Below are 26,231 nucleotides of genomic sequence, written 5' to 3' on the forward strand. Positions count from 1 at the left end.
TATTTGGAGTCTGCATCTCCTGCCTGTGTTTGTGTGGATTTGCTCTGATGCCCTGCCATTTTACAAAGACGTGTCTGCAGTATTAATCCCTGTGTCTCTGCTGAAAATTGTTTTGGTTCTGTCCGCAGTAGAATTGACCGGCATTTGAATTTCAAACTTCATGTTCTTCAGAATACATAGTAGCACAACCTTTTTTCTAGCAATTTTCTAAGTTTATAAGATGAATATTTTAAATTTGTCCCTATTTTTGGGACTGTATTCCCCCATTATTGGCTTCGTCCAGGTTTTTGTGCTAAGGTTGACAGCTATGGCAAGAACTGAATTCACTGAATATGGACTGTAGAATTGTGCATATTTACTGATAAAGGTGCACTGTAGAATTGTGCATATTTACTGATAATGGTGGACTGTAGAATTGTGCATATTTACTAATAATGGTGGACTGTGGAATTGTGCATATTTACTAATAATGGTGGACTGTAGAATTGTGTATATTTACTAATAATGGTGGACTGTGGAAGTCTGAGTAGACTTTTTATGATAAATGTTCTCAACTGGGCAGTTTTGCCATTATGGGTGCATATGTTTTGTTTCATTGCTTACTGGAAAAATGTTCAAAACAAATTTAAAACACCCTCTAACAAGTGTACTGTATTGTACAAGGAATATAATTTTTAGTACAATGAGGAAGGTGTATCAAAGAGCACATGTATGTTTCATATGCAAGGGGCCTATGATTCGAAAACAGCCCAAAATTAATCTTTATCTGCCACTGGCAAAATGTATTTTCTTTGAATGTGGGTTTCAATGCTGTTTCAATGAATGTGAGTTTCAAGGGCAGAGAAGTTTTAATGCTAAGTTTTCATTGTGAGACTGCATTGCTTTGTTTAACAGATTACTTAATGTTTGTGCTGTAAAATACAAAATAAAACTTTCAAATGAAGTCCAATCATTGAAGTAAAGCAGTATGCACATTAGTGTTTATGGTAAATGGAGTGAAATAGCCAAGTAATGGTTAATTGGAATGGCTGCAGAGGCTCCAGTTCAACCATTATTTTGTCAGGGGAAGGGCAGCAAACTCAGACAGGCCCAGCTGAACTATACCTCCCAACTGTCCAGATTTTCAAAGAATGAATAGATTTTTGCTTCTTATTTTTGGTTTGTTGTTCATAAAATTTGTAGTTTTAATTCCTAAATGATTTGCCAGAAGTCACTAAATAATAAGTTTCAGACTTCATAACCTTCATAAAATGCATGTTAAAGTAAGAGCCGTTCTATCAACTGTCTCAATTTATACAAGAGCAATTTTTAGTACTGTTTATATGTGCCCCCAATATATTTGGCCTTGTTCAGGTTTACTGCATTAACAGGTTGAGAGGTACATGCAAATAAATTGCTTTATAGAATTAGGCATAGCCAACCTCTCAACTGTCCCCGATTTTGGCTCAAAATGTTGCTCTTCCCCTAATAATCCCTCCATAAAATAGCAATTTTGGAAGAAAACATGGAGGGTTTACAATTAAGAAATAACTGTAATAATCAAAGTTATAGATTACTTGAAATGCATGTAGATTCTTTTATTTTGTCAGCTGCTCAAGGTAGCAGTACTAATATTAAAGTGTCCCTTCTTTGACAGGTAGAAGCTGTATTGTGTGTCTATTTTATATTTTTGCATCACATTTTTGGTCCATTTTCATAAAATTGTGTTTTTGGCAAATTAGTGACAAATCACTAAAGACTGAAGTTAGAAAATGACAGACATTTGAGTTTCAGATTTTATACCCTTCAGAAAATTCATACTAATGCAAGACCTATTCTATTATCTTTCTAAGTTTATTAGAGCAATATTTAAAAATTGTCCTTCTTGTTGTGCCTTTGTCCCACTTCTGTGTATGGCTTTGTCCAGATTTCTTGCTCTTGAAGTTGAGAGGTATGACAAATGTGTCAGGGCCATCACAGTCAGCCAGAGAGATTTCAAATTGTGACATGCTTGTTGCACCCCACTCCCCCATGTAGTGACTCTGGATGTGTCCAAGCAAGGCAAGGAGTAGTTGTATCTACCTTGGATGGGGAGGACACACTGCATAAGTACTACAGTGGCTTTTCATCTGTCCTTGATTTTGCAGAATGGTCTGGTTTCTGTCATATTTTTGTACTGTTGATTTATGCTTATTACTCAAAGTGCCTGTTTAAGTAGCAATGCTTTAATGACCATAAGGTAAGCTTGACATCGTAAGATGCAAGTAAGCTTTAATAAGCATACTGTTAAAGAATTGCCAACATTGAAAGCCTTTCTGTTGTTGCCATGCAGAGAATACTTGACTAGATAATGTATAAGCCTTTGGTATTAAAGGACAGGATTCCATTATTTTAAAAAGCTCATTACACTTGTTGGAGACTTCCAGTCATCTCTACAGGCTTTACCCGTAAACTAAACAGAATGCCAATCATGTGTGGTCCATAACCTGTACAGTAATCCTTTAAGCAATGTATCTTGAGCTTGTTTCTTGTTTGCTTTTCATTTTTACTGTTATCATGTTTTCCCCAGGAAACGTTGTCAGGCAGCAGGTGTTTTTTGGATAAGAAACATTTTTACAAGTGGGGGCATCACATAGATTTCTACTTTCAGCATGTTGCTTGGTACTTTAATAAAGCTGAATATATTATAATTAGAACTGCAGTGCAAGGAGAAGTAGTTTGAGTTGAGTGCTTCTGGTTTTTCTTATACTTGATTTTGACTGGCATTCCAGTAATGTATTTAAAAAGTAATTTATTTTTTCATGCCTCACAACCTTTTGTTTCCATCTAGATATTAAGTAAGCTGTCATGCAGCCAATGCATTGAAATATTTTTATTCTTCTACACTTATTTTTGTCTTGATTGGACTTTCATAATGATGGTTTGCCACCCAGGGCAGCGTATTTAATTAAAGTTAGTTTTTTTGTGGTTTTGTGCATAGCTCCTCCCCTTTATGGTTGACCACACCCCTTCCCTTTGACCCCGCCCATTCAGCGTCTCCTGCAGCCCCCCTGTGATTTGAAGTCACCAGCCGCCACTGCTGCCAGCCCTTCAAAAGTGGTGACCTGATATCCACTCACCCAGCTATGAAAATAAGTGCTCAGTTCAGCAATATATTCACACACGCCTTGCGTCTATGCTCACAAAACTTTTTCCTATACATTTCAGGTATTAGCTTAAAACATTCTAAAATACATTTTTTTACAGCAGTATAATCAAAACATGCAATGTCACACATTTTAGCCAATGCATTTACAGCTTTACCATGGAGTAAGGGGGTCAGGAACTGTACCCAGAGCCTTTGGTCAACACTATACTGCTTGCATACCCTCTCAAATATATTAATGAAGCTATCAAAACTATCCCCCTCTTTAAATTGCAGATGGAATTTACTGACCTGTTGTGCTTCTGGGGTCCAGTTACTCCCTTCCCAATTACCTCCATGACTCTGGCAAAGAGTCAGCATTTCCCTCACATGCCTCCTCTGATGCTCTTTATCCTCAGCCTCTATCTCCAAATGCCTGGCTTCCACCTCAAGTCTCTTTAGCTCCAGCTGGATTTTTAAGTCCACTACAGAAAGGTTGAGCTGTCCCTTCTCCGAGGGTACTGTATCTCCACTGCCAGTCTGACTGTCCTTCGTAGAAAGGTTGAGCTGTCCATTCTCTGAGGATATTGTATCTCCACTGCTAGTCTGCTTGCCCTCCTGGATGCTGTTTTCTGATGCAGCTGTAACCAAGGCTGCAATCAGGTCTACCTTAGTCAGGTTTCGATAAACCAGTCCCCTAGCCTGGCACATCTCCACCAGCTGGCTCCTTGTCAGCTTTCCATACTCCTCTACTGACATGCTGCCTGCTTACTCTGACTAACTAAGCTAACAAAAGAAATTAAACAATTGTGATCTGAACTCTGAGTATTCACTGCATGGCTGATTTAGAGTACAAAACACCTTCAGAGATCACTGTACATAAGCTACAGGATTCAGTCTACCCTCACCACTACAAGCCAATTAGTATTTGCCAACTAATTAATACGTGATGTGGATATCCACTGCCACCACAAATGTGAAGTGGATTCTATCACTGCAAACCACAAATGTGACACCCGTGCCCTGGCCCAGCAATCATGGAGCCTCTATCCTCACCACTAACACCAGAGAGGACATCTCATTTAAGAGGAGAGGATAACAATACACACAGTAAAGTACAATTTCCCTTAAGTGCACACAGAGATCACAGTCAGCCTGGGGCCGGTTGCTCCCTTGCTCCCCAGGTCCCCAAAAAGACTCCCCACTGGTACAGCTATAGGGTCCAGGTCTCAGCCTAGCTGGCAAGCTAACCTCCAGTACCCCCTCTGTCCAACAGTGCTTCTTGTCCCTGCCCAAGTAGCTGACACACACACACTTTAAGAAAAGTATTTATATAACTTCACAGACACTCCTGGGAAAGGCTGACACAGATTCTCCAGCTGTGCCCCTTTACCCAGACTAAACAGTAGTAATTACTGCCACCACCAGCTAATAATTACCAGCTACCCAAAGGCCCTTAAAAGGGTGTCCAATTATTACTCTGCAATATTATTATCCAATTGGTAGTATAGCCCAGGGCTAAAGCTATAGGAGTGGCTTAGACAGTAAACTCTATAAATATGCAATGTACTCTAGAGATTAACTTATCTCTACATAAACCAGCCACAGGTAAAAGGATTTAAAATATTTAATAATAAATAATTAAAACACAAGACAATACTACTACTACACCACAGTGCCACTCAAGAGTTCAGAGACCACACAGAAACTTAAAATAAATCAGTAGTACAGTTCTGACATAACAGAAGAACACTTAGTTCTATCTTTCTAATGTCTAGCTATTTCTACAAGAAAACATACTTCTAAAATAACTTACTTACACAAGACACAGGCAGTGCTGATGAGGATAGTCAGACAAAAATGCTCACAGTCTCTCTCTGGGCATTATTTTTTAAAATTACTCACAAAACATCTCTGCTGGGCCCTCCCAGATTACATCATTTTGACACTTAGGTTTTCCCAGTATACACATGACACCATTTCGACACTTAGTCTGGAGTTCCCAGGCCAACAGGCTACATTATTTAACAATCTAGCACCTACTCAGGAAACTACAGCAATAAAAGACATTTCAAATGTACACTCTAGTCATTAACTTTAGCCTTAAAACAATAGGCAGGATGCTTACTCCAGACTCATCAACTCCAAATTCTAACTTCAAAGGACATACAAAACATAATTTTAATTTCAAAGAACATTTGAAATACTTGGCTTAGTTTTCCTTACAGCAGATGGCAATGTTGCTACAATCTTGAAGTTCACATTTTACAGTGTTTTCTTTACATTTCAGACACAAGCCTGTATTTTACATTTATATTTACAAATGCCAGAATTATGTATCAAATTCTGTTTGACTAGACTGGCAGCCTTAACCCTTCTCTACCAGTCTTCACAGATACCTCATGTGGAAGTCATATATTTCCATAGAACCCCACTTAAAATGTTCTTAATTGAAATTTAAAGCCTCATCAAAAAAGACACACTTGACTGAAGAGCCCAAGGGCAGGGATTATTCCTCCTCCGTGTCATACCCCCAGTGCAGAATACATCTAAGACAAGCAATCCAGTTCCTTATCATCTTCCTTTCTGATGTCTAGGTCAAATGAAGGACCTGGGGGCAAGAGAGAGACATTCTCTTAACTGGAGCACAAGTATCTGAAGTTTTGGATTCAGTGGCCATCCAGATTAATTCTTATGTAAAATTCTTATAACCAAAGTAGGCTGACACAGGTGTCTAAATGATAGAAGCTCCAGGGATATATACCCAATGCATATAATTACAAAGGTCACACAGATAAACCTCATAAACAAAACCATTCAAAAGTAATAAACTGAGTGTCTTCAGAAAATGGCCAAACTATCCACTTATTCTGTACTAATGAACCCATAAAAATGGTGAAACATGCCATGTCCACAGTCTTATAAAAAAGTCAGTGGTCATTCAAACACCATGTTGTTGAAACACTTGTATGTCCTTAAGGGGTCATTTTAATATTTTCCATGGGCCTTCATCATGGGATGTTCACAGTAGCAAACAAATTACAATCAGTTTTGCACGTCATCACCTTTTTCATACATGTGTATCAACTGATTCACTTCATGCAAGACAAATGGTTGAACCTGTCTTTTTTACTCCCATATGGACCCACCCCAATTTATCATGTTTAAAGCTTCCTCTGACATACAAATACTACCACCTGTTTACAGTCGGACTTCATTTTTGACAACTCTTTGCCAGGATCTTAGTTAACCAAACTGTCTAGAAATCCCACTGCATAACCACATTCTCCTGCATTTGTCTCAGCTGGAGATCATGTGACATTCCCCACTTGGAACTGCTGCAGCTGAACCATTATTTCTAGACATAATGCTACGTCAGCAGCGACTATGCTATCCTACTTACAACAAAGATATAGGCAGATGCCTGACCCAAATTGATTTGCATTAAGAAATCATCCCAGGATTGTATAACAAAAAATAATTATATGTGTCTCTGTAATAGCATCTAAGAATTCCCCCCTCACAATTCCCTTTTTGTGTTTTAACCACTTCACTTAGAATATACTGTACCATACAACCATATAGGCACAGTATATTTTCTTCCTTGTGGTTCTGTATACAGTTAGGCATTTCTAACATTGTACATTCTTGTGGGTTAGTTGTGTCAACCTTTAGCTATTAATTATGCCCTTTTATATTATTTTTGCCATTATCTATTTCAGCATTAGGTCATCTTACTCAAGGTCATTTTCTTATTAAGCCTGGGATTCAGTCAGCATCTGTCTGTTTTTACAACATATCCCTCTGTGATTTCTCCCATCAAATAACTGTAGCTTTATTATTCCTTTCATTAATACTCCTGATAACCTATGTTTATAACCAATGCTCCTTTGACTGCATCACTGTCATGGTTATAATATCATTCTATCTTACACAAATTATCCTTTTTGGTTTCCCCTTATGGTCCAAAGACATTATAGTCCCACATTATTCCTCGCTATTAAGATTGACACTGAATGTAATGCCAACTTCAGCATCTACCTCACTAAGCACCTAAATTAACCACAGAGACCTCAACATTTCATTATCAATAAGATCTTAGGTCTTCGTAATCTTAGCTACTCTGACAGAATGAAAGCCCTTTTCCCTCCACTATATCTCAACTAGGCTCCTAAGGGGTGATCTTCACTTAGCCTTCTGTGCTATGAATGACCCAGCACCTTTTGAACTCCTTCACCTAAACTAGAACCAGTAGTAAAGTAAATATCCGCTGTAGAGACTTAAACCTATGCTGCCATGTTAATACCAACAGGCTTGATATGTATCCAACATATTCCCCACGTAAAATAAAACAGATAACCAACGCCACTAGAAAATAAATGACACTGAGCACCAATAAAATAAAAAGTGTCAAAAAGCAATAAAATAGGCTCAGTGACAACCTCTGGCAGTCGATAGCAGTTACCATATAAATGTCTATTCAGACCAAGTGCTGACTGTTTTTATAGTTCCAAAAAAATTCGTAAAGACCTTAAATATAATAAAAACCTTTTATTCAGTAATGAAAAATAGGTAAGCACTTTCACCAAAGTGGCTTTTTCAGACCTCAATGATACAATATGAGTGACTATACTTCACTATTTATAAGTGAATAAACCTGTTCAATCATGACATCATAATTAATAAATAAGCAGATGACATTAATTAGTTAATGAATATATCCACATGCTTCTCAACTTAAGACCATTAGTGTCACAAGTATCTTACCTAAGAAAAAATAAATGCATTAATAAAAGTACTTATATGAATACAGCAAAAGCATAAATAGAAAATATAATACCACACACAAATAAACATATACATCATATATATCAAGAAAACTTCATCAATAAATAATATATATGTGTAAATATATAGCATTAGAAATATATACATATATATAATATAGTATAATATAATATTTACTTAAAAGTATATTTACTTAAAAACAAGCCTCCTGTTTTTAAGGGCTGGTTTAATAGGGATTTTCTCATTTAAACCAGGGTACAAATGTGCTTGAAATCTGATGATCCAATTCGTTTCATTCCTCTCTGTAAAATTCCTAATATCTCCACCTCTCAAACTGGGAGTACTGATGTAAATAACCATGAATTTAAACGAATGTGTATCATCAGTAGCTATAATATGTTTAGAGAGTGCATTTGTACCTGATTTAATACGTATTTGGTACAAATGTTCTCTCACGCAATATCTGAGTCTCCTATCAGTTTTGCCAACGTAAAAAGCAGAACAGGAGGTGCACACAGCAAGACAAACAACATGTTTTGTGTTGCAATCAGCTGTTATATTAAACTTATATACTTGTAAGGTATTGGGATGTACAAAAACAACAGAGTCACAAATATGGCAAGGTCTAGTTCCTAGATGTAAATTATCTTGAAGAGAATACACATTGTTAGAAGGATGACATAAGAGTCTAAATAAATTTTTCTTATTTTTAAATAAAAACTGTGGTTGCTCCCCTACAATAACTTTAATAAGAGGGTCTATAGTTAATAAATTCCAATGTTTATATGCTATATCTTTTATACGATGAACATCATGTGTAAAAAATTATGATAATTTCTGTGTAGGTGTGCTAATACTATCAGAATTACCAGATTCTAAATATCTATTGTTCCCTTCCTCTGAGAAGTATGGGCAAGCCCTAATAGACCTTATGTTCTCTGTACTCAGAAAACTATGACTTATCTCACTAACATTGTATTTCCTTGCAACTAACCTGTCACTGAGGTCAACTAGTTCTCTTTCGAAATTAGACTGTAGTGGATTTAGTCTAGAAGCTCGAATTGCCTGTCCTTTTACTATATTTTTAAAAATATATCCAGGATGCATGCTATGTCTATGTAATAATGTATTCTTATAGCATGGTTTCCTATGAATCCCTGTATTTAATTTACCATTGGTAAGGCGCTCAACGTAAACATCTAAAAAGAGATATTGTTGAGAGACATAACAGTAGTAAATTTTAAGTAATCAGTGAGAGAGTTCACTTCTTCAAAAAATTCATCTAAATCAGCCTCACTACCCTTCCAGAGAAAAAACAAATCGTCTACGAATTGTCTGTAAAATATAACAAATTCTTTATAACTGGACAACTGAAAAAGTTTATCCTTCTCCCATACTGCCATCACGAGGTTGGCGTAGCTATTGGCTGTCCATTACTCTACCAGGTATCCACCTCCTATCCCTGCTAACATTTATACCTGACTGTTGTCATTTACTAAAATAGTTCTAACAGAATGCTCATTGGAGTTTGCATTATTGCATTTCTGACATCCTTTTGTCTACATGTCTATATTTTTATATGAAAGGCCTACTGTGTGCATACATGTTACACTTCCATACACTGTGCTCACCGGTATGCTTGCTGTTTTCCTACATTGTTTCATATAAATACCTAGCTCCTACATCTGCCCTGCATCAACCTATGCAAAATGTCCAAGGTGGGAGTTGTTTTGATTGTGAAAAAAACATGTTTTGGGATATTTATTTTCAAAGACTCTGTAACTACGTCCAGTGAGGGCAGTATCCTTGTGTCAAACTTACAGAAGATACAGCTGCTACTTCATCTTGTGTATATCACTACAAGTATATGTACAACAGTCATATCTGGTTTTAGTTTTCCAAACAGTCACCTTCACTGATATTAACCTGATATTAAGGTTTACCTGTAAACCTTCAAAAGCATCTGTGCCTCTTTTTGACATGTTTGATGTAGTCTGCATGTCTGCAACACACAACTGTTATTGTGTCTGAGCCTGCATATATATATATATATATATATATATATATATATATATATATATATATATATACACTTATATATATAATATATACTTATATATACTTATACATTACTTATAACCATTTTCCACTGTGCTTGCAGGTTGTAGTATTCAGGACATGCAAGACCACAAAACTGTAATCCTGCAAAACATCAATTTTTTGGTAGTCTGCCCTGTGTAATTGCATTCTACTTTGTGATGTTTCACCGCTGCATGGGCTTGTGTTAGTGTAGTTCACACTGATCTTGTAAACCATACTACCATTAATCTCTTTTATGCCTGAACTCCTCATGTGTATCTGGCTCTCTAGTTTGATGAAATGGTGAGTAGAACAGCATAACAAATTCAGTTCATTCAACTGTTTGTTGGTAGTGGCTTAGACAGACATCTGTTTGCTACAAACAAAACATATCTTTTGATATTACCTGAGAAAATACAGTTAACTTTGGAATAATGTGCTCTCAGAGGAAGTTAGTCACACAGAAGGCAAAGCATCCCATATATACAGAAACAGGCCCATCCCTTGTGAACCCCAGCAGAATGTCCTGAAAAAAGGGTTCCCTATTACAACCACGAAAATCCATTTAAGTGAATATGGAATGTCGACACATATTCAGCGAACCGTGAAAACACCGAACGTCCTGAAGCACGAAATTCGAAATGTTGAATCGTCATAGTTGGCCCTTCTCTGGTATAGCTCCTTAAGAAAAGTGTGCAATAGTTACGGACCTTAGGGTTAGGGTGTGGGTTAAGGTAAGTGCATACATAGTAATATATGCAAGCTTTACTTTAGGGTTAGAAGTAGGGTTTTGTTAAGTGTATGTAAGTGGATTATTTATTTTGTTTGGGTAGGTAGTACGAGGCGGGCAGTGGGATTGGCCAACTATGATGATTTGACATTTTGAATTTCGCGGTTTAGAACATTCGGTGTTTTTGCGGTTCACTCAATATGTGTCGACGTTTCTGTATTCGCGTAAGTGAGGTTTTGCGGTTGTAATATAGACCCAAAAAAAAGTATTTCCATGGGGACATCGCACTGACAAAATGTGTTTAGCAAAATATGTTTGCATTGGGAAATAGCTGTAAAGTAATGTGCATCTGTAACAAACTATAAGAGAAACTGACTTTTCTCAAATCATTATAAAATTGAACATAGTACTTAAGATTATAATGTGGTTCTGACAAATACCTGCATTTCCTTCTGGGGAAATCTTTAATAACAATAGGACACTAAGCACCAAAGCACATGGTTACTGAATTGGTACAATACAGTTTGATAGGTAAAATCCGAAATGACTGGAAAGCAAATGTTTTTCTAGCAGTGCTGATGATGATGGTGATAATAATAATAAGAAGAAGAAGACAAAGGATGTATTTCCACATTCTGTAGTACTGATTACCTTTATAATATCTGTGCCCATGATAGATGCGTGCTTGTGTCAACCATGAATTCACAGTCAGTACTTTCACTTTCTGTCCAGTACCGAATTTCTCTACTTTCCAAACTTCACCTTTTTCCTTTGTTGTCCAATATAAGTATCCCTCAAATATATCCACACTGTAAGGATTACCAATATCTAGGAAGAAAAACAACATCAAGGAAGAGGTCATTATAATACCAGCATCATTTGAAATTGCTACTATTTTTGTAAGTAAAATCCGTAGGTTTTTGATGATGGTTGCTTCCTGCTTGTAGGCACTGTAAACCATTATGCGATACTTAACATACTTTTTGCATTCTTGCATTACATACAGACTTTTGCTGATGTGTATCCTTTCTGTCTGAGTCACCTTCCTTCTAACAAAGTAACTTACCTTTTTAATAACTATGAACTGCTTTTGCAAACTAAAATGCTGATTAGTTCTTAGCATCTGGCGATGTCGACAGGTAGGTATGAGATTCAAGATGCTATATACAGCTGTCTTTAAATACTCAGATCAAAGACATTTGTGCATGCAGAGTAGGCTAAGGAGGAAATAAAATAAATGGCCAACAAACAGGAAGACAGCCAGCCAAAGGGGCCTCTTCTTCTCACTCTTCTGACAAAAACAAAGCCCATATCAAATTATGAGCATTAAAAATCACAACACCGGCCTTTAAAAATCATAGCAGGGAGTCAGAAAAAGGAGCAGTTTCTTAATATTTGCAATAGAAAGTTATCATATGATAAATCTACATAATGTATAATAGGGAATTTTTGTGCAAGCTTAGTTTATTTATTTAGTAAGATATGCACCAATAAACAGGTCCAACCTTATGAGGAACCCCAATACATCTATGAAAAGCAAGACTGAATCTGGGGGTCTAAATCATAGCAGTTGAGAGTTACAAAATGAAAATTTGCCAGTAAAACCTTTTCCACTGTTCCAAAGAGGAACAACTGAGCAACAGAAAACAAGCCCAGGAGCTCAAAAGAAAAAATCTGGATTACCTTGGACTGCCACAAAAGACTGGTGTTAGGAGACTGAGGCAATGATGTGAAATTAGTGAACAAACTGAAGAACTGTAATGTGGCATTAATATTTGATGTACTGCAGACATGAGAACTGTCCTACTACAAGAAGTAGTGGCTGAGAAAGATTGGAAGTTTGTTACTGTGTTATATTTATGGGAGGACTCTACAGGATCATTCCCACTTTATAATTAATGCAGTGCACTTTTTTCTTAAGGTTAAAAGTCAGTTTACTGAGAGCATGCAAGTTTCCCTTCACATCTGGGAGGGTAATAGAGATAGGATAAGGACAGGCAACATATATATATATATATATATATATATATATATATATATATATATATATATATATATACACAAGAGGAAACACAAGCTCTAGCATGCACTTCCAGTTAAAAGTGACAATGAAGGGACTGACGATATAAGGAAGGTAAAAAAAATGATCTTAGTATTTGTATAATAAATTTCCTGAACAAAATTGCATATTAAATTACAAAACAGTTCTATCTAGTATGCAGAGGTATTTTAAATGTGAGGTGGGAAAAATTCATCAGCGAATGGCTATCAATGCCAGTGATATTAAAATATGAAAATACTTTTTCTTGTCTTCAATGAATTTAGCCTTTACAATATAACAATAAAAAGATTGATTTATGCAGCATAATGTTGTGATCTTAGGCTGCTGGAGAAGATGTAAATATTTATTTGATCATGTTATATTTATTTATTATTTGTCTTGTTTTTATATACAGTATGTGGAAGTCTAGACTAATGTTCTTAGATTACTCTGTAGACAAGGGATTTTTAAACAAACATGCTGCAGAATGGAAAGCATGAAAAATGGCAAATTTCGAACATTTGAGAAGAGATGGTTATTTTTCAAATATCAAATGAGTTTTAAATCAAGACAATGAACAAAATGGGTACAAGCAATTAGTCATGAGAGGTCTTGACCAGTGTGCTCTGAATGATCTCTAATAGAGTCCTCTCTTGTGTTTGTAAAGCCATTATCTGCTTTTTTTAATCAGCAAATGCTTTCAATTACAAACAATGGATATACAAGTACAAGCAATTACTAAGGAAAGGACTGAATAACGTGTTCTAAGTCATTTGTGCAAGAAACATTATAATTAGTATTTAAAGGAGAAATTAGGAAAAACTTCAGTGAAAATAAATGAAGTTTGAAAGAGTGAGAAGTGAATATATTTGCAAGTAGTTATATCCTCATTAGCCTTAGTATTATTCATTTACAGGTAGCCAGTGCACTTTTTTCTTAAGGTTAAAAGTCAGTTTACTGAGAGCATGCAAGTTGCTTTTCACATCTGAGAGGGTAATAGAGATAGGATAATGACAGGCAACATATATATATATATATATATATATATATATATATATATATATATATATATATATATGCTCTAGCATGTACTTCCAGCATGATTAAACCTCACTTCGGGTAAAACATGTGGGTGCAGCTGTCCATTTGGGGCAACTGCCCCTTTATGGAGGGCTAATGTCCCTTTTTGAAAACTGTATATAATGTTGTGTGTTTATTGTGAGTTAAAATGGTTTGGAATTTAAAAATGTATTTCTTTTTTGTTTTGAATGTAATCAAAAAGCCCGGAGAAATGTGGCATGGGTTAAAACAGTGATAAAAGCAGCAGCTGCATGCAAGAATGGCATGCCAAGTATTAGTGGGTGCGTGTAAATTGCAGGGTGGAAACACATACTCAGCAGCACTATCATGAATATGTGGGTCTATATTATGTGATCAAAGAGTCTACTCTTCGAACACATAATAATCAACAAATACACAGTGAATGCTGTAAACCGCGAACAGCCATGTCCGCGAATTTTTTCCATAGGGAAAAAATTCAGTTTGCCATTATCGGGAATTGCCCCTTTTCTTCAATGTAGAGCAATCTCAGAGTTGGTATATTTAGTTAGGGTGTGGGGGGGGGGGCACAGCCACCCACATTGGGGCATTGGGGGGTGTTTTAAAGTTTTTTTTTTTTTTTTTTAATGGCCACGTGAATTTATTCCCGAGGAAAAAATTTGCAGATGTGGCCATTCGTGGTTTACAGTGTTCGCTGTGTATTTGTGAATTATTATGTTTTCAAAGAGTAGACTCTTCGATCACATAATACAGACCTGAATATGTGACTGTAACAGCTTTTATCACACTGCCTGCTTTATGAAATTAGCATGGAAAGTAAATGGCACCTTAACTACAGACAAAAAACAAAGAGTACTGAATTATACTATGAAGTGTATGGTACAAATAGCAATGTTGCAGCAGTCGTATTTGGATAGAAATGAGCATGTGAATTTGGCAAAGACAGAATTTCAGAACAGGCATTCAGCAGAGTGTCAGGGACAAAGGAAAAGAGGAGCAATAATTCTGATTACAAGAGAGGTTCCAATAGTGCTAGAACAGGGAAAAGCAATAATGATAGCCGTTGGCTGTTAAGGAAGGATGATTGTACTGGCATGTATTTATATTCCACCTAAAGCTACTAGAATGGAGATTAAGAAATTTTGGGGAGAAATAATAAGCTGTCAGTAGGGAATATTATTTATTGATGGGGAGTGGAAAATTATCTGTGATAGTAAGGATGTATCAGGAGGACAGAGAAGGGTAAAATCTAAAAGCAAAGGTTATATTTCTGAAAATATATATGAGAATATTTAGAATGGAAGATGTGAATTCAGTAGAATGAACTCAGACAGAATTTACATATTATTCCCCAAGATACAATAGCTGGACTACATGGGATAGGAAGTGAAGTTTACAGGAGCATTGTTATTAATATAAAATATTTAAAACAGGTCCAATAACTATTTAAGCTCATTTGCAGACAAAGGCTAAGATAAAGATGCAGGGTAATGAACTAAAAATGAAAGACTGGCACTCTGCTACTTATCTGTTAAAAACAGGAATTTAAGGAACAGGTATTTGGAAATGATATCAGAGCTATTGGGGAAGGCATCAATTTATTCAGAAGGGATAGCTAAGGAGTGAAAACGACAGTGACGGGACTTAGTCTTTGCCATATAATGAGCACCGCCATTCCTTGTTGGTTATATATGAGCATGACTGGTGCTGTTCACAGCCCATTACACACAGTAAAATCACAAAAGTCATTCAGAAGTCATATATGAGCATTTGTGTGGTGCATGTATCCACTTTTTAACTGGACTAAAGGGGACAGATGCATGACATAAAGCATTCAGGAGCTGCCTCTGTTCATAAGTAGTATGAACGGGGAGCCCTGGAGTAAATATTCTTTTTTCCACCCATATATCTAAGTTGTGTTTGAACATAGACAGGGATGAACTTTGTTTTATGTGGATGGGGAGCCTGTTTCAGAACAGTGGTATCCTCAGTGAGGCATACATACCTCTGCATACTGTTCTGCTGATGCTGCAGAAGAGGCTTACATCCCTAGACCAAGTATTTTTAATGCCAATTGACTTGCTGATGTGCAGTAAATCCATTAATAATGGATCAGAGGATGCCAGACATGTCTTTGCAGTCTGTAGGATACTGAGTATAGTGACATGGCTTTGAGACAGTCTGTGTAGGATATGTTCTTTAGGCCTTGTATCTTTTTAGTAAGGTATCTCTGTGGGCATTTCAGTTATTGCATGTTTCTGGACAGATACATGCCAAAGGGGAATTATATTCAATGGCTGGCCTAATGAGGGCTGACTAAAGGGGGGCAATGACATCCCCACATCTAGACAAAAATCCTTTGTTTATAAGCTGTGCAATATAGAAGGACTTTCTTACAACAATGGACACATGTTGGTCAAAAGTTAGGTATTGTTCACATAAGTTCTCAAATCCAAAAAACTGGATCATCCCTTTGGGGCATACTGTCAATGTGGTTGTTCCATGGGGTAAATAACTTCCCAAAAGATACAATAATGCATTTTTTTGCATTTAGTTTCAGTCCATGATTGTGGCACCAGTTATTTATTTGGGACAAACCTTCCTGCACAATGGCCAAGTCATCTGGGTATTCAATGGCTGCTCTGAGCTTGCAGTCATATGACAACTTAGTCAGTTAGAGCCCTTTTTTATTGGCTTTTACTTCATAAAAACAGATGCCAAACAGAAGACCACCCAGCACAGGACTCTACTGGTGACTGATCTCTTCGTGGAGGTAACTTTCCCTGTTTTTATTATCTGTGTGCTATCTGTGAGCCCCGTTGGTAATCCAATGGCTGTCATGGGGGTTTATTCCAAGTTTATTTAGATTTTTCAGCTATGCCTCCATCTGTACAAATGATTATAACTGTATCCTGCCCATTTCCTCTGCACACTGTTACTTATGTCTGTTGTACAGGTTGACCAGCCTATGCGTGGGTAAGCACAACCTGCTGTTGTTTTTCATGCATCAGTTTTATTGTAATGTATCTGCTTAACTCTTACTTATTGTGTTGTGATGCTTTGTGCAATCCACAGCCTCATGATAGTGCCACAGCATACTGGGGCTTCACAGAAGTGAGATATTGTCTGAGCCTGCACTTAAATGCCTTTATGTTGTGTTCTCTCAAGAGAGTTGGGAGGAACATCCATTTATCTGATGTATAGTTTGAATACTGTGAATCACCTACAACATTTGTTGACTTAGCTATTTGGAGCAAGAACTCTGGTGAAGCATATGTTTCTATTTGAAAAGTATGGCTGAATAAGAATATTGAACTCTGGTATTTTTCAGGATTGTGAAGTACCTTGTATTCAATAAATAGGAGTGAGTCATCATATGTCATTGTAAGCTAATACAGCTATTTCAGAGTAAGGCAATTGCAAGTTCTATGCTGATTTGTTGTAAATTTAGGTCTATATTATATGAATGAAAGTTCATATAATCGATCGCTCTAATGAGCAAAAATCCCAGAAATCGAAAACGATATTGTGGGGGGCTGCACCCCCCAACCCGCACTAAATATATATTCCACCTCCAAGATCGCTCTACAGTGAAGAAAGGGCAAATACTCCAATCTTCACTGTACTACGATCCCACAGCACGCATCTAGATTTCCTGGATTTTCGGTCATTAGCGAGATCGATTATATGGACCTTCAATCATATTATATAGACTCTAATTTTCCTACTTTGTTATAGCACAGCTCAAGTTTTATTTGATAGAGATGAGTTTGGGTTTGTAAAGACTGGTGAGGTATAGAAGATTGTTGGAAGTAGGTAAGTTACAGCTGGGCCTATTCTGGCCAGATCAGTGAGGAAGGGTTTCACCCTATATAGGCAACCTGGTTTGGTGTGTTTTCTTTTACTTGAAGTATAGAATGATCAAATTTAATTTAATCATCTGTGGTCATGTCTGGCAGTTTTGTATGTATAATTATTAATTTTTTTTATGTTGTTGGCTGAACATACACTGATGAGCTTTTCGGTCACTGTTGTTTAGTATATATGATAAGTTTGGTGTGTTGGGGTAAAAGAGAAGTTGTGAGTCACCCAGGCAGGATTCTATGGAAGAGAAAACTTGGTGGGTAATTTCGTTTTGTATTGGTAGGCTCTTGGCTGCACAGATGAGAGATATGTAATTTGTATATTGTACTAATTCAGCATGCTTTGAAGCAGTGTGTGTGTCATTTATGAATAGATTAAATAGAAGCAGGCCAAGAACAGATCCTTGAGGAAAATCTACCATGACAGGTAAGGATGGGGAAAACTCATTATGCAATTTGACTGCATGTTCTTGGTCAGGTAAGTAGTTGTAGAATCAGCAGAGTGAAGATCTATAGTAACCAAAAGAGGAGAGTTTATGTATGAGGGTTTGACTGTGTCCAAAGCTTTAGATGGATCAAACTAGGTTGCTTGCATTTCTATTGTGAATAACTATATCAATGAAGCTCAGCAGAGCAGTTGTAATATTATGGTTGTGCCTGAAACTGCACTGTTCTGGACAGATAATTTTATTTGCTGTAATATAATTAATCAGTTCTGAATGTATGCATCTTTCCAAGAGTCTGAACATTGGAGCCAGTATTTCTGTAGGTTTATAATTTGTGAGGTCTGTAAAGAGCTCCCTTTGTGTAGGTGTAGGGGTATGACTAAAGATTTTTTTCCAGAATAATGGTGTATTCTTTGATCAATTAATGAAGACAGAGACATGATATGTTGGAGCATCAGCAGCAAGTCTGACACCTATCCCTACAGGAAAATTAGTAAAATACAATATGCAAAACTATGACAGTAAAATGCATATTAAATCTTGCATGCGCTACTTGTGTATAACAGATCATATGTCAACCCCTTAATAGTTCTTAGTAAAATAGTCAAGGAATAATACATTGACACTCAAATAAAAAACATTCAAGGGTGCCATTCCACCATTAAGAAATTAAGCTCACATCAGGTCTGAGGCTGTCCTTATTGCCAAGTTTAGTACAGGTTTTTGCTGATGGCATGTTTCCAGGGATAGAAGAGGCCCTGATTCTAGATAAATAATTATAATAATTATGTTTTTGTTTTACATACTGCGGTGGTGGTGCTGCAGTAGCATTGTCGCCTCACAGTAAGACATTGTCCTGTTTGATTCTCAGCTAAAGCAGCTTCTGTGTGGAGACATGCGTGAATGGGAGTACCTTCGTTGAAGGTTGTGCGTCAGAGCTGGCAACTCGGCACATAAAAATCTACTGCCAATCATTAGCGGACAGGAGTTCCGCTGTGGCGACCCCTAACCGGGAAAAGCCGAAAAACACAACAACAACATGTTCTTGTTTTACATGTGATGTAATAGCCTGTGAAAGGCTGACACACTGTTTAAGATTAGTTTAACTGCCCTGACCCAAATAAGTGCTGGGATAGACTCAAACACTCTCATGACCCTGAAATGGATTAAGTTAGTAAGCAAAGAAGTAATAAATGTCTTCATACCAAGAGGACACAAACATATTCTGCATATGCACTGCATTTATAATGTTGAAAAGAAGTTATGTGTGCACACCTGACAAAACTAACTTTAATGCAATATGGTAGCATGTGACACTGAAGTGACTGATAATGTGTATGAATGACAGACAGAATCTAAGTCCACATGAATAGTTCTAAAAGTTTCAAAAAACTTATAGATTAAACTTCATGTACAGACTCTTCTTAACACCGTTGTTTTCCTTTAAGGATTCACATTGTACATTTCCTTTGAAGCTCGTTAGGTAGGGTGATGGCATCTTTTCAGTGACACAAATGCATATTTTCTGGAAAAAAATCAATGCATTTTTTATTTTTGTTTTTGATGTACTACAAGCACAGTATATATGTGTTTTGATCCTCTATTGTATTTGTCATCCAGAAAAGAAGCCATATAACTACATCTTACAAAAAATAACCATAATGCAATCTGGAAGCCAATTGGTGGCACCTATCAGCATAGAAGTGTATCTCTGAAACAGTTTGACATTTCATAGAGACATTTTTGGACAGAAAATCACAATACTCAACTTTGAAACTGTATTTAGGTTTTAAATTTAGATGAAGCGGTACAACACAGGCTGAAACATGAATTTCTGAATGCAAGTTCATAATTCCTGGCAACTCTAACTTTTGGTGATAAATAAATAATGGTTTTAATTCCAGTAATATAAGAATACAATATAATTATGGTTTTATGTATTTATCTCATAAAAAGAAAATCTGCATGTTTTCTGCTCTGAATTTAATGGCATTTACAGTTAGTATACTGTGGATTTATAACAACAAAACAACAGTTCTGAAAGCTAGAACTGGTGCTAACCATTAAGCATGAGTACCTCTTTTCTGATATGAAACAAGATACTTATTACAGATGAATGGTTTGGTCAGAATTAACAGCATGCAACTGGTGACTGTGGTGAGTGAGGGACTGTAATAGGTTCATAGATTCATAGATTAGTACTAAGCTAACTGCCCTTGCGAGCCATTTTAAGCCTAGCCAATTATCCCTGCACCTTGTGTTTGCAAGGCAAACACCTTAACCATTAGGCCACCTTCCCAACCAAATACACCTGTCAGAAGTGGGATTTGAACCCATGCCTCCATATGGAGACCAGAATCCCCATGAACATTGGAAGGAGTTTAATCCTTGAGTCTGGCGCCTAATTTCACTTCATAAGATGCAACTCAACTGCAGCATTTTCGCAACAGGCTACTGCCCAGCTACAAGGCAACAGGCATTAGGGAACTCCACAGGGATGCTCCACAAATATTTTTCATGACTTCTTCTGGGAAGAACGTGAGACTAACAGGATTAAAACTGTCCACCTTTTTCCTGAACTCAATCTTTTTCAAGAGAGAAAACAACAGTCACTATCTTCTGGTACCTAAAAAGAGGTTATTCTGTTTTATATTTTTTGTACCAAGCACTTCTGCTCACTTTCTAGTATTAAAGGTGTCTGTGTGTGTGGGTGGTTAGGTGGGTGGGTATACATGCATATTTATGTGTGTGTGTGTGTGGGGGGGTATACACGCGTGTGTGTGTGTGTGTGTGTGTGTGTGTGTGTGTGTGTGTGTGTGTGTGTGTGTGTGTGTGTGTGTGTGTATCTACATCAGTGCTCATGCGTGAATGAGTGTGTGTGTATGTGTTGCCTGTGGTTGAGAAGCATGTCATTTGGTATCCTTGTAGAATGAGTACCCTGAATCTCCATGAGTTCCTTTCCTACTTAATTCCTGGTGATTTTGCAGTTTGAGAATTTGCCCCTGTCCTTGTCTGTCCTGTCTCTTTGGCACTGTTATCCTAACCTTCCTGTTCCATTGCAAAAGACATAATGAACCCATTCAGTATTTGTGCCTAATCTAGCCTACGCACTGCCTTCTCCTTCCCTTTAATTTAACTCCCTTTCAGGCTGTTGCTTCTCAACATACCTATCCCTACAGAAAGTACAACAATATTGAACACTCATAAAAGTGACTTACCTCCAGTCATAATAATTTTTCTGTCTGTCCCATCAGGTTTCATGGACTCGATTATATTTTCCTTCATGTCACTCCAGTAGAGTCTGTCAGCATTCAGATAGTCAATGGTTAAGCCTGTTGGCCATCCCAAATCATCCTTTACAAGAACTGTTCTATGTTGGCCATCCATCCAGGCACTCTCAATCTTGGGCTCCCTCCCCCAGTCAGTCCAGTAAACATAGCTAGAAAAGCAATTAAACAGGGAATATATTTTGTGCCTATAATCATGTTTTATTTTAAGGTAGTTTTTTATAGAAATTAATAGCATTTTCAGCATACTCTGATATGCACAATGAACGACAAATCCGTTATCATTATTAGCATTTATTTCATGTTTTTGCCATATGACTGATGCTTTCAGATGTATTTACACACTTTAAAACTAGGATATTTCTTACAGAAAGCTGTTATTTTTTTTTCTGAAACAATCCTTTATATTATGTTTTCAGTGTTTTGCTACTTTCTCAAATTAATCTGATTGCGCTATCAGTCAAGCCCTTCATTCAAAACACTGTAAATGAACACATGAATAATGTTAAAAATGCCTCACTTTGCCAAATTTGTAACAAGCTGATAGTATGTTATGTTAAGCTATAACTCTGCAACATGTTAAGGTCACAATACAAAGTAATTCCATCAAACAAAAATCCTTCTTATGATTATCAAATGACGCCTGTATTTGGCATATGACCACAAATGGTAGGATCATCCCAGAATTAAAAGTTGTTTTATCTGTAATATGGATGCCTACCCACTATTACTAGCTGTCTAGAGTGTGAGACAGTGACAGGTTCTTCAGCTGTAAAATTTCTTTTACAAGGCTTTTCTTGTAGCTGTATATTTCTGCCTAAATAATCTGCTAAGCATGCTATGATAAAGTTGGTCTGCAATGAATAGAAGTAGGATTGCAAGTCACCCCGCTGCTCTCATCACACAGCCTAATTCCAAAAATAGCATTTAAAAATAATAACACAAAAATGAATCATGGCTCCCTAAATAAAAGGATCAAAAATGCAAGAGAAGAGCAAATCTTGAACATCACTCTTCTCTTTAAACATTTTTGCAGGGGTGCATAGTCTACCAATGTTTATGTGATGTTGTTTATAAAAGTTATATTTCTAATGGCATTTATGTGATGCTGTTTGTATGAAGTATATTGTTTAGCAATGTTTGCTTATTTTATTTTGAACATGTGTAGTCAAATTTCAAGTTAGGTGTCAAAAGTATGTGGAGAAGAAATAAAATGAATGCAACTTGCTTTATTTGTTTATTTTCTGTTGACCAGGGTAGACCAACAAGTCACACCCTACTTTCAGGGAAGACCTAAGGTTGTAATCACACCAACTAGGAAAAACTTGATTTGGATGCCAGAGAAATTATTTTTCTCTTCCTGTTTCATGGTAAGACTGGGAGAAGAAGGTCATTATGGTGGCATTTGGTGAGCAAGAGGCTGATAATACCAATAATAAAATGTAGACTACTCAGAGCACTGACATGGTTATCAAACAACAGTCTGATCTACAAACAGCTACAAAAGCTTGCCAATGTGCAGGAATTTGATAAAATATTAACATGTAGAAAAGTTATGGAGAGAGCTTGGTGAAAAACTCAACGTTAGTTGTCTTACAAAATGCTGATACTGTGCAGTTGTACAGTGACCAGGATCAGGAAAATATTGCAAGTGAGTTGAAAGATGCATACTTTCTTTGAAAGGAAAAATCTAACAAGTACCATGCAAGTTTGTCTTATTCAGATACAAGGAGTGGTCCAGTAAGAAAACTGGAACTGCTGGCTTAAAGATGAACTGTGATTTGTTTTGATACTGAAGAAGCAAAAACTTGTGCACAGACATAAATTTTGCCAAACTGTCTTGAAATCACTGTGATGCCCCCTCCTATGTAGTCAGGAGCCATTATACATATAAGCAACAAACTACTACAAAAGTCCATTTAGATTACCACAGAGAGAAAATGAGAACAGAACGTGAAAATGGATGAATAAACAGAAATTTTCAGTAAAATGAATGAAGGAAGATGTGAACTCTTTATTAACTACAGTAGTACAAGCAGAGGTAATGCATATGAATAAACTAGGACATCAAAGCAAAAGTTCTCAACAACAAATCATAAAAAGCGTGGAGGATTTTTAAGTAATTTGAATAAGGGACTAGATTGAAAGAAGGTTATAGTATGGAGAGCTAATAATTTAATAAAGAAATACAAGTCCATAGGTAAGTACTAGGCTATCTGCCCTTGTGGACCATTTTATGCCTAGCCATTTTCCCCTTGGATGGAATCAAAGAGTGTAGATTTCCACTGTGAGGTAAACACCTTAACCATTATGCTAATCCCCAACCCCTGAAGGATTACAGACAGTCAATAATGATAGATATTAGAATTTCATTCTTTTTACTTATAGGTAAGTACTAGGCTAGCTGCCCTTGTGGACCATTAGCCTAGCCAATTTCCCTTAGGGAGAATCAAGCTTTCTATGTCTTGCCTGTGTGGCAAACACCTTAACCATTACACCAACCACCATAGAAAGTGAATATTGATTTTGCAGTAGAAAAAGTAAGAATGGCTTTAAAGAAGGCAAAATGGGGGAAAAGAGAGTTAGATACTATTACTTATGAAATGTGCAATATGGAAAATGAACTGTTAGATCTGTGAAAATATGAATGGCATTAATAAGTGCTATGAAGACTATCTTAGCAAAAGAGTGGAAAATAAAAGTTTATATAATTTAACAGTTTGCTGTATGGATGTTACTTAAAACTTGTTGTTTGTCTTTCAGCTTTTCCTGGTTAGGGGTCACCACAGCGGAACACCGGTCTGCTAATGATTGGCAGTTGCTTTTTATGTTGCCGAGTTGCCAGTCTGATGCCCAACCTTCAAGGAAGGCATGCCCATTCAACACGTCTTTCGAACGCCCACTCGACTGCGGGGAGGACATGCAGACTCCACACAGAAGGCACTCCCAACCCAAGCCGAGAAACGAACGGGAGAACCTCTTGCTGTGAGGCAACAACGCTATCGCTGCACCATCGTGGAAGTACTATGGATGTTACTTAAAACTAATTATATTAATTTAAATAGGATGAGCTATAGTTAACAGTAACTGAGGATTAGAAAAAAGTATTTACATTTTTCAATGTAGATTTAAATTCATAGTTTGTTTCATCATAAAGTTTTGTGCAACTGTCAGTGTCACTGTAATTTCACTTCAGTAAATGTAGCAGTTAAAAGGTGGATTCCATTGCAGAGCTTCATAAATATATATGTATAAAGTTTAATTAGCTTGTTTATTCAGTATTTTATTGTAGCTTTCGTGCTGTGTAGTTTGTTTCTCTGTTGTAATGTTTCAAAAACTGTAGCATAAATTAGTAGAAATTATTCAAAAATTAACATTAGAAACATATGCTTTGATACAGTGTGGAAGGAATGGTGGAATTTAACAGAAAATACTTTATTGAAAGGTAAAAAATGAAAAGAAAGGCATAAGAAACTAAAACCAATTAACCGTAACAAATATAGAAGAACATTTGTTAACAAAAGCTCTTCAAAGAAGGCTAAGAGAAGATAAAGTGAGTAGTGGAAGAGGACATTTATGGATTACTTAATGGTAAGGCATTTTATTTATTTATTTATTTTTATTTTTTTAATAAGAGGAATAAACGTGGAATGAATCACAGAATACAGTAAGTATGATCGCTAAACCGATTCATTTTTAGATTAGTTATCATTGTTATAATTGAGTTTAAAGTTCAAAACCAGGGATGTGTGTAACACATATAAAATAATGTGTGATTTATACATGATATAACTATTCTGATGATACTTTTTTCCTGTACTGAAAGAGCAGATGGTATTAAAATATGTTTTAGATATCTTAAAAATGTTGATGGGACATGCAGAACTCAATAATATAAATGTAAGCATAAGGCATTTGGTGTTTCAGCAAGGAAGAAAGAAGTTTTTTTAAAATGAAACAAAACTGTTGGGAGTAAATTTTGGAGGGCTACATGTTATAATAAAGTCATGGAAACCACCTCTGACAAAACTCAAATATGTTATTACTCTATAGAAAGGATATGTAATGTCTTTTAAGTAGAATGTTTACCTTATTAATTTAGCATTATCAGGTAAGGAGGTATATTCTGTCAATGTTTGTCTTATTACAGAATAACTAGAGGTACTATGGATGAGCACGTTTTTCTCTGTAAGGTGGGAATCTTGACCACTCCCAGGTGAAGTTAAGACATTCATAAATACCCTCACAGCAGGAATGCCACTGGAGGGTTGCCTGAATGAAGGCCCATCTGGTCAGGGTTGGTCCCAGTGATTCTGGGAACTCCACTGCCATGAAGACATGAATGTGTTCAAGTCCTGTGGTCCAAAAAGGCTTGACAATTCTAAGGTAGATGAAAAAAAGAACCTACAAAAACATTATTGGTAAAATCACTGAGGGGGCATTACACATTCTTCTATGCAGATCTGGAAGAATAACAAGTTAAAATAGCTATAGAAGGAACTTGATAGTATTAATATTGTAACAGACTATTACTTTGGATAGAATAGATGAAACAAACTTTAGATCCTCTGAGAAAGTGGTATAAAAGAATAATAGATAAATGCTAAAAATACAGAGTTGTAATTCTTTAGGTTTAGATACCATCTCAGGGAAAGTTACATGTTAAAAGGGTAAATGTGGCTTCTATTAAATTTAGATTAAAAAGAAAGTGAATGAATAAGTTACTCTGCAAAGTATTTGGGTTATATGGAAAGGAAAATGTGGGAAGGTTTTACAAAACAAACAATGGAGCAATATAGAAGAGGTAAATCAAGTTTTGAGATGATTATATATGT

The 26,231-nt window shown here is 36.4% G+C and overlaps 1 protein-coding gene across 1 annotated transcript in view; it reads right to left on the reverse strand.

Annotated features, from left to right (window-relative positions):
• Window positions 1-26,231, reverse strand: part of LRP2 (LDL receptor related protein 2) — a 1,335,386-nt gene that overhangs the window by 105,445 nt on the left and 1,203,710 nt on the right. Inside the window, exons 69-70 of the mRNA XM_044075346.1 lie at window positions 21,328-21,548; window positions 11,352-11,528 (exon numbers count right to left, since the gene is read on the reverse strand). Of these exons, the coding sequence (XP_043931281.1) occupies window positions 11,352-11,528; window positions 21,328-21,548 (398 nt within the window). The remainder of the gene's footprint in view (window positions 1-11,351; window positions 11,529-21,327; window positions 21,549-26,231) is intronic.

Source organism: Protopterus annectens, chromosome 6.part1 (assembly GCF_019279795.1).
Source record: "Protopterus annectens isolate FY-2018-M chromosome 6.part1, PAN1.0, whole genome shotgun sequence".
Lineage (NCBI taxonomy): Eukaryota > Metazoa > Chordata > Ceratodontiformes > Protopteridae > Protopterus > Protopterus annectens.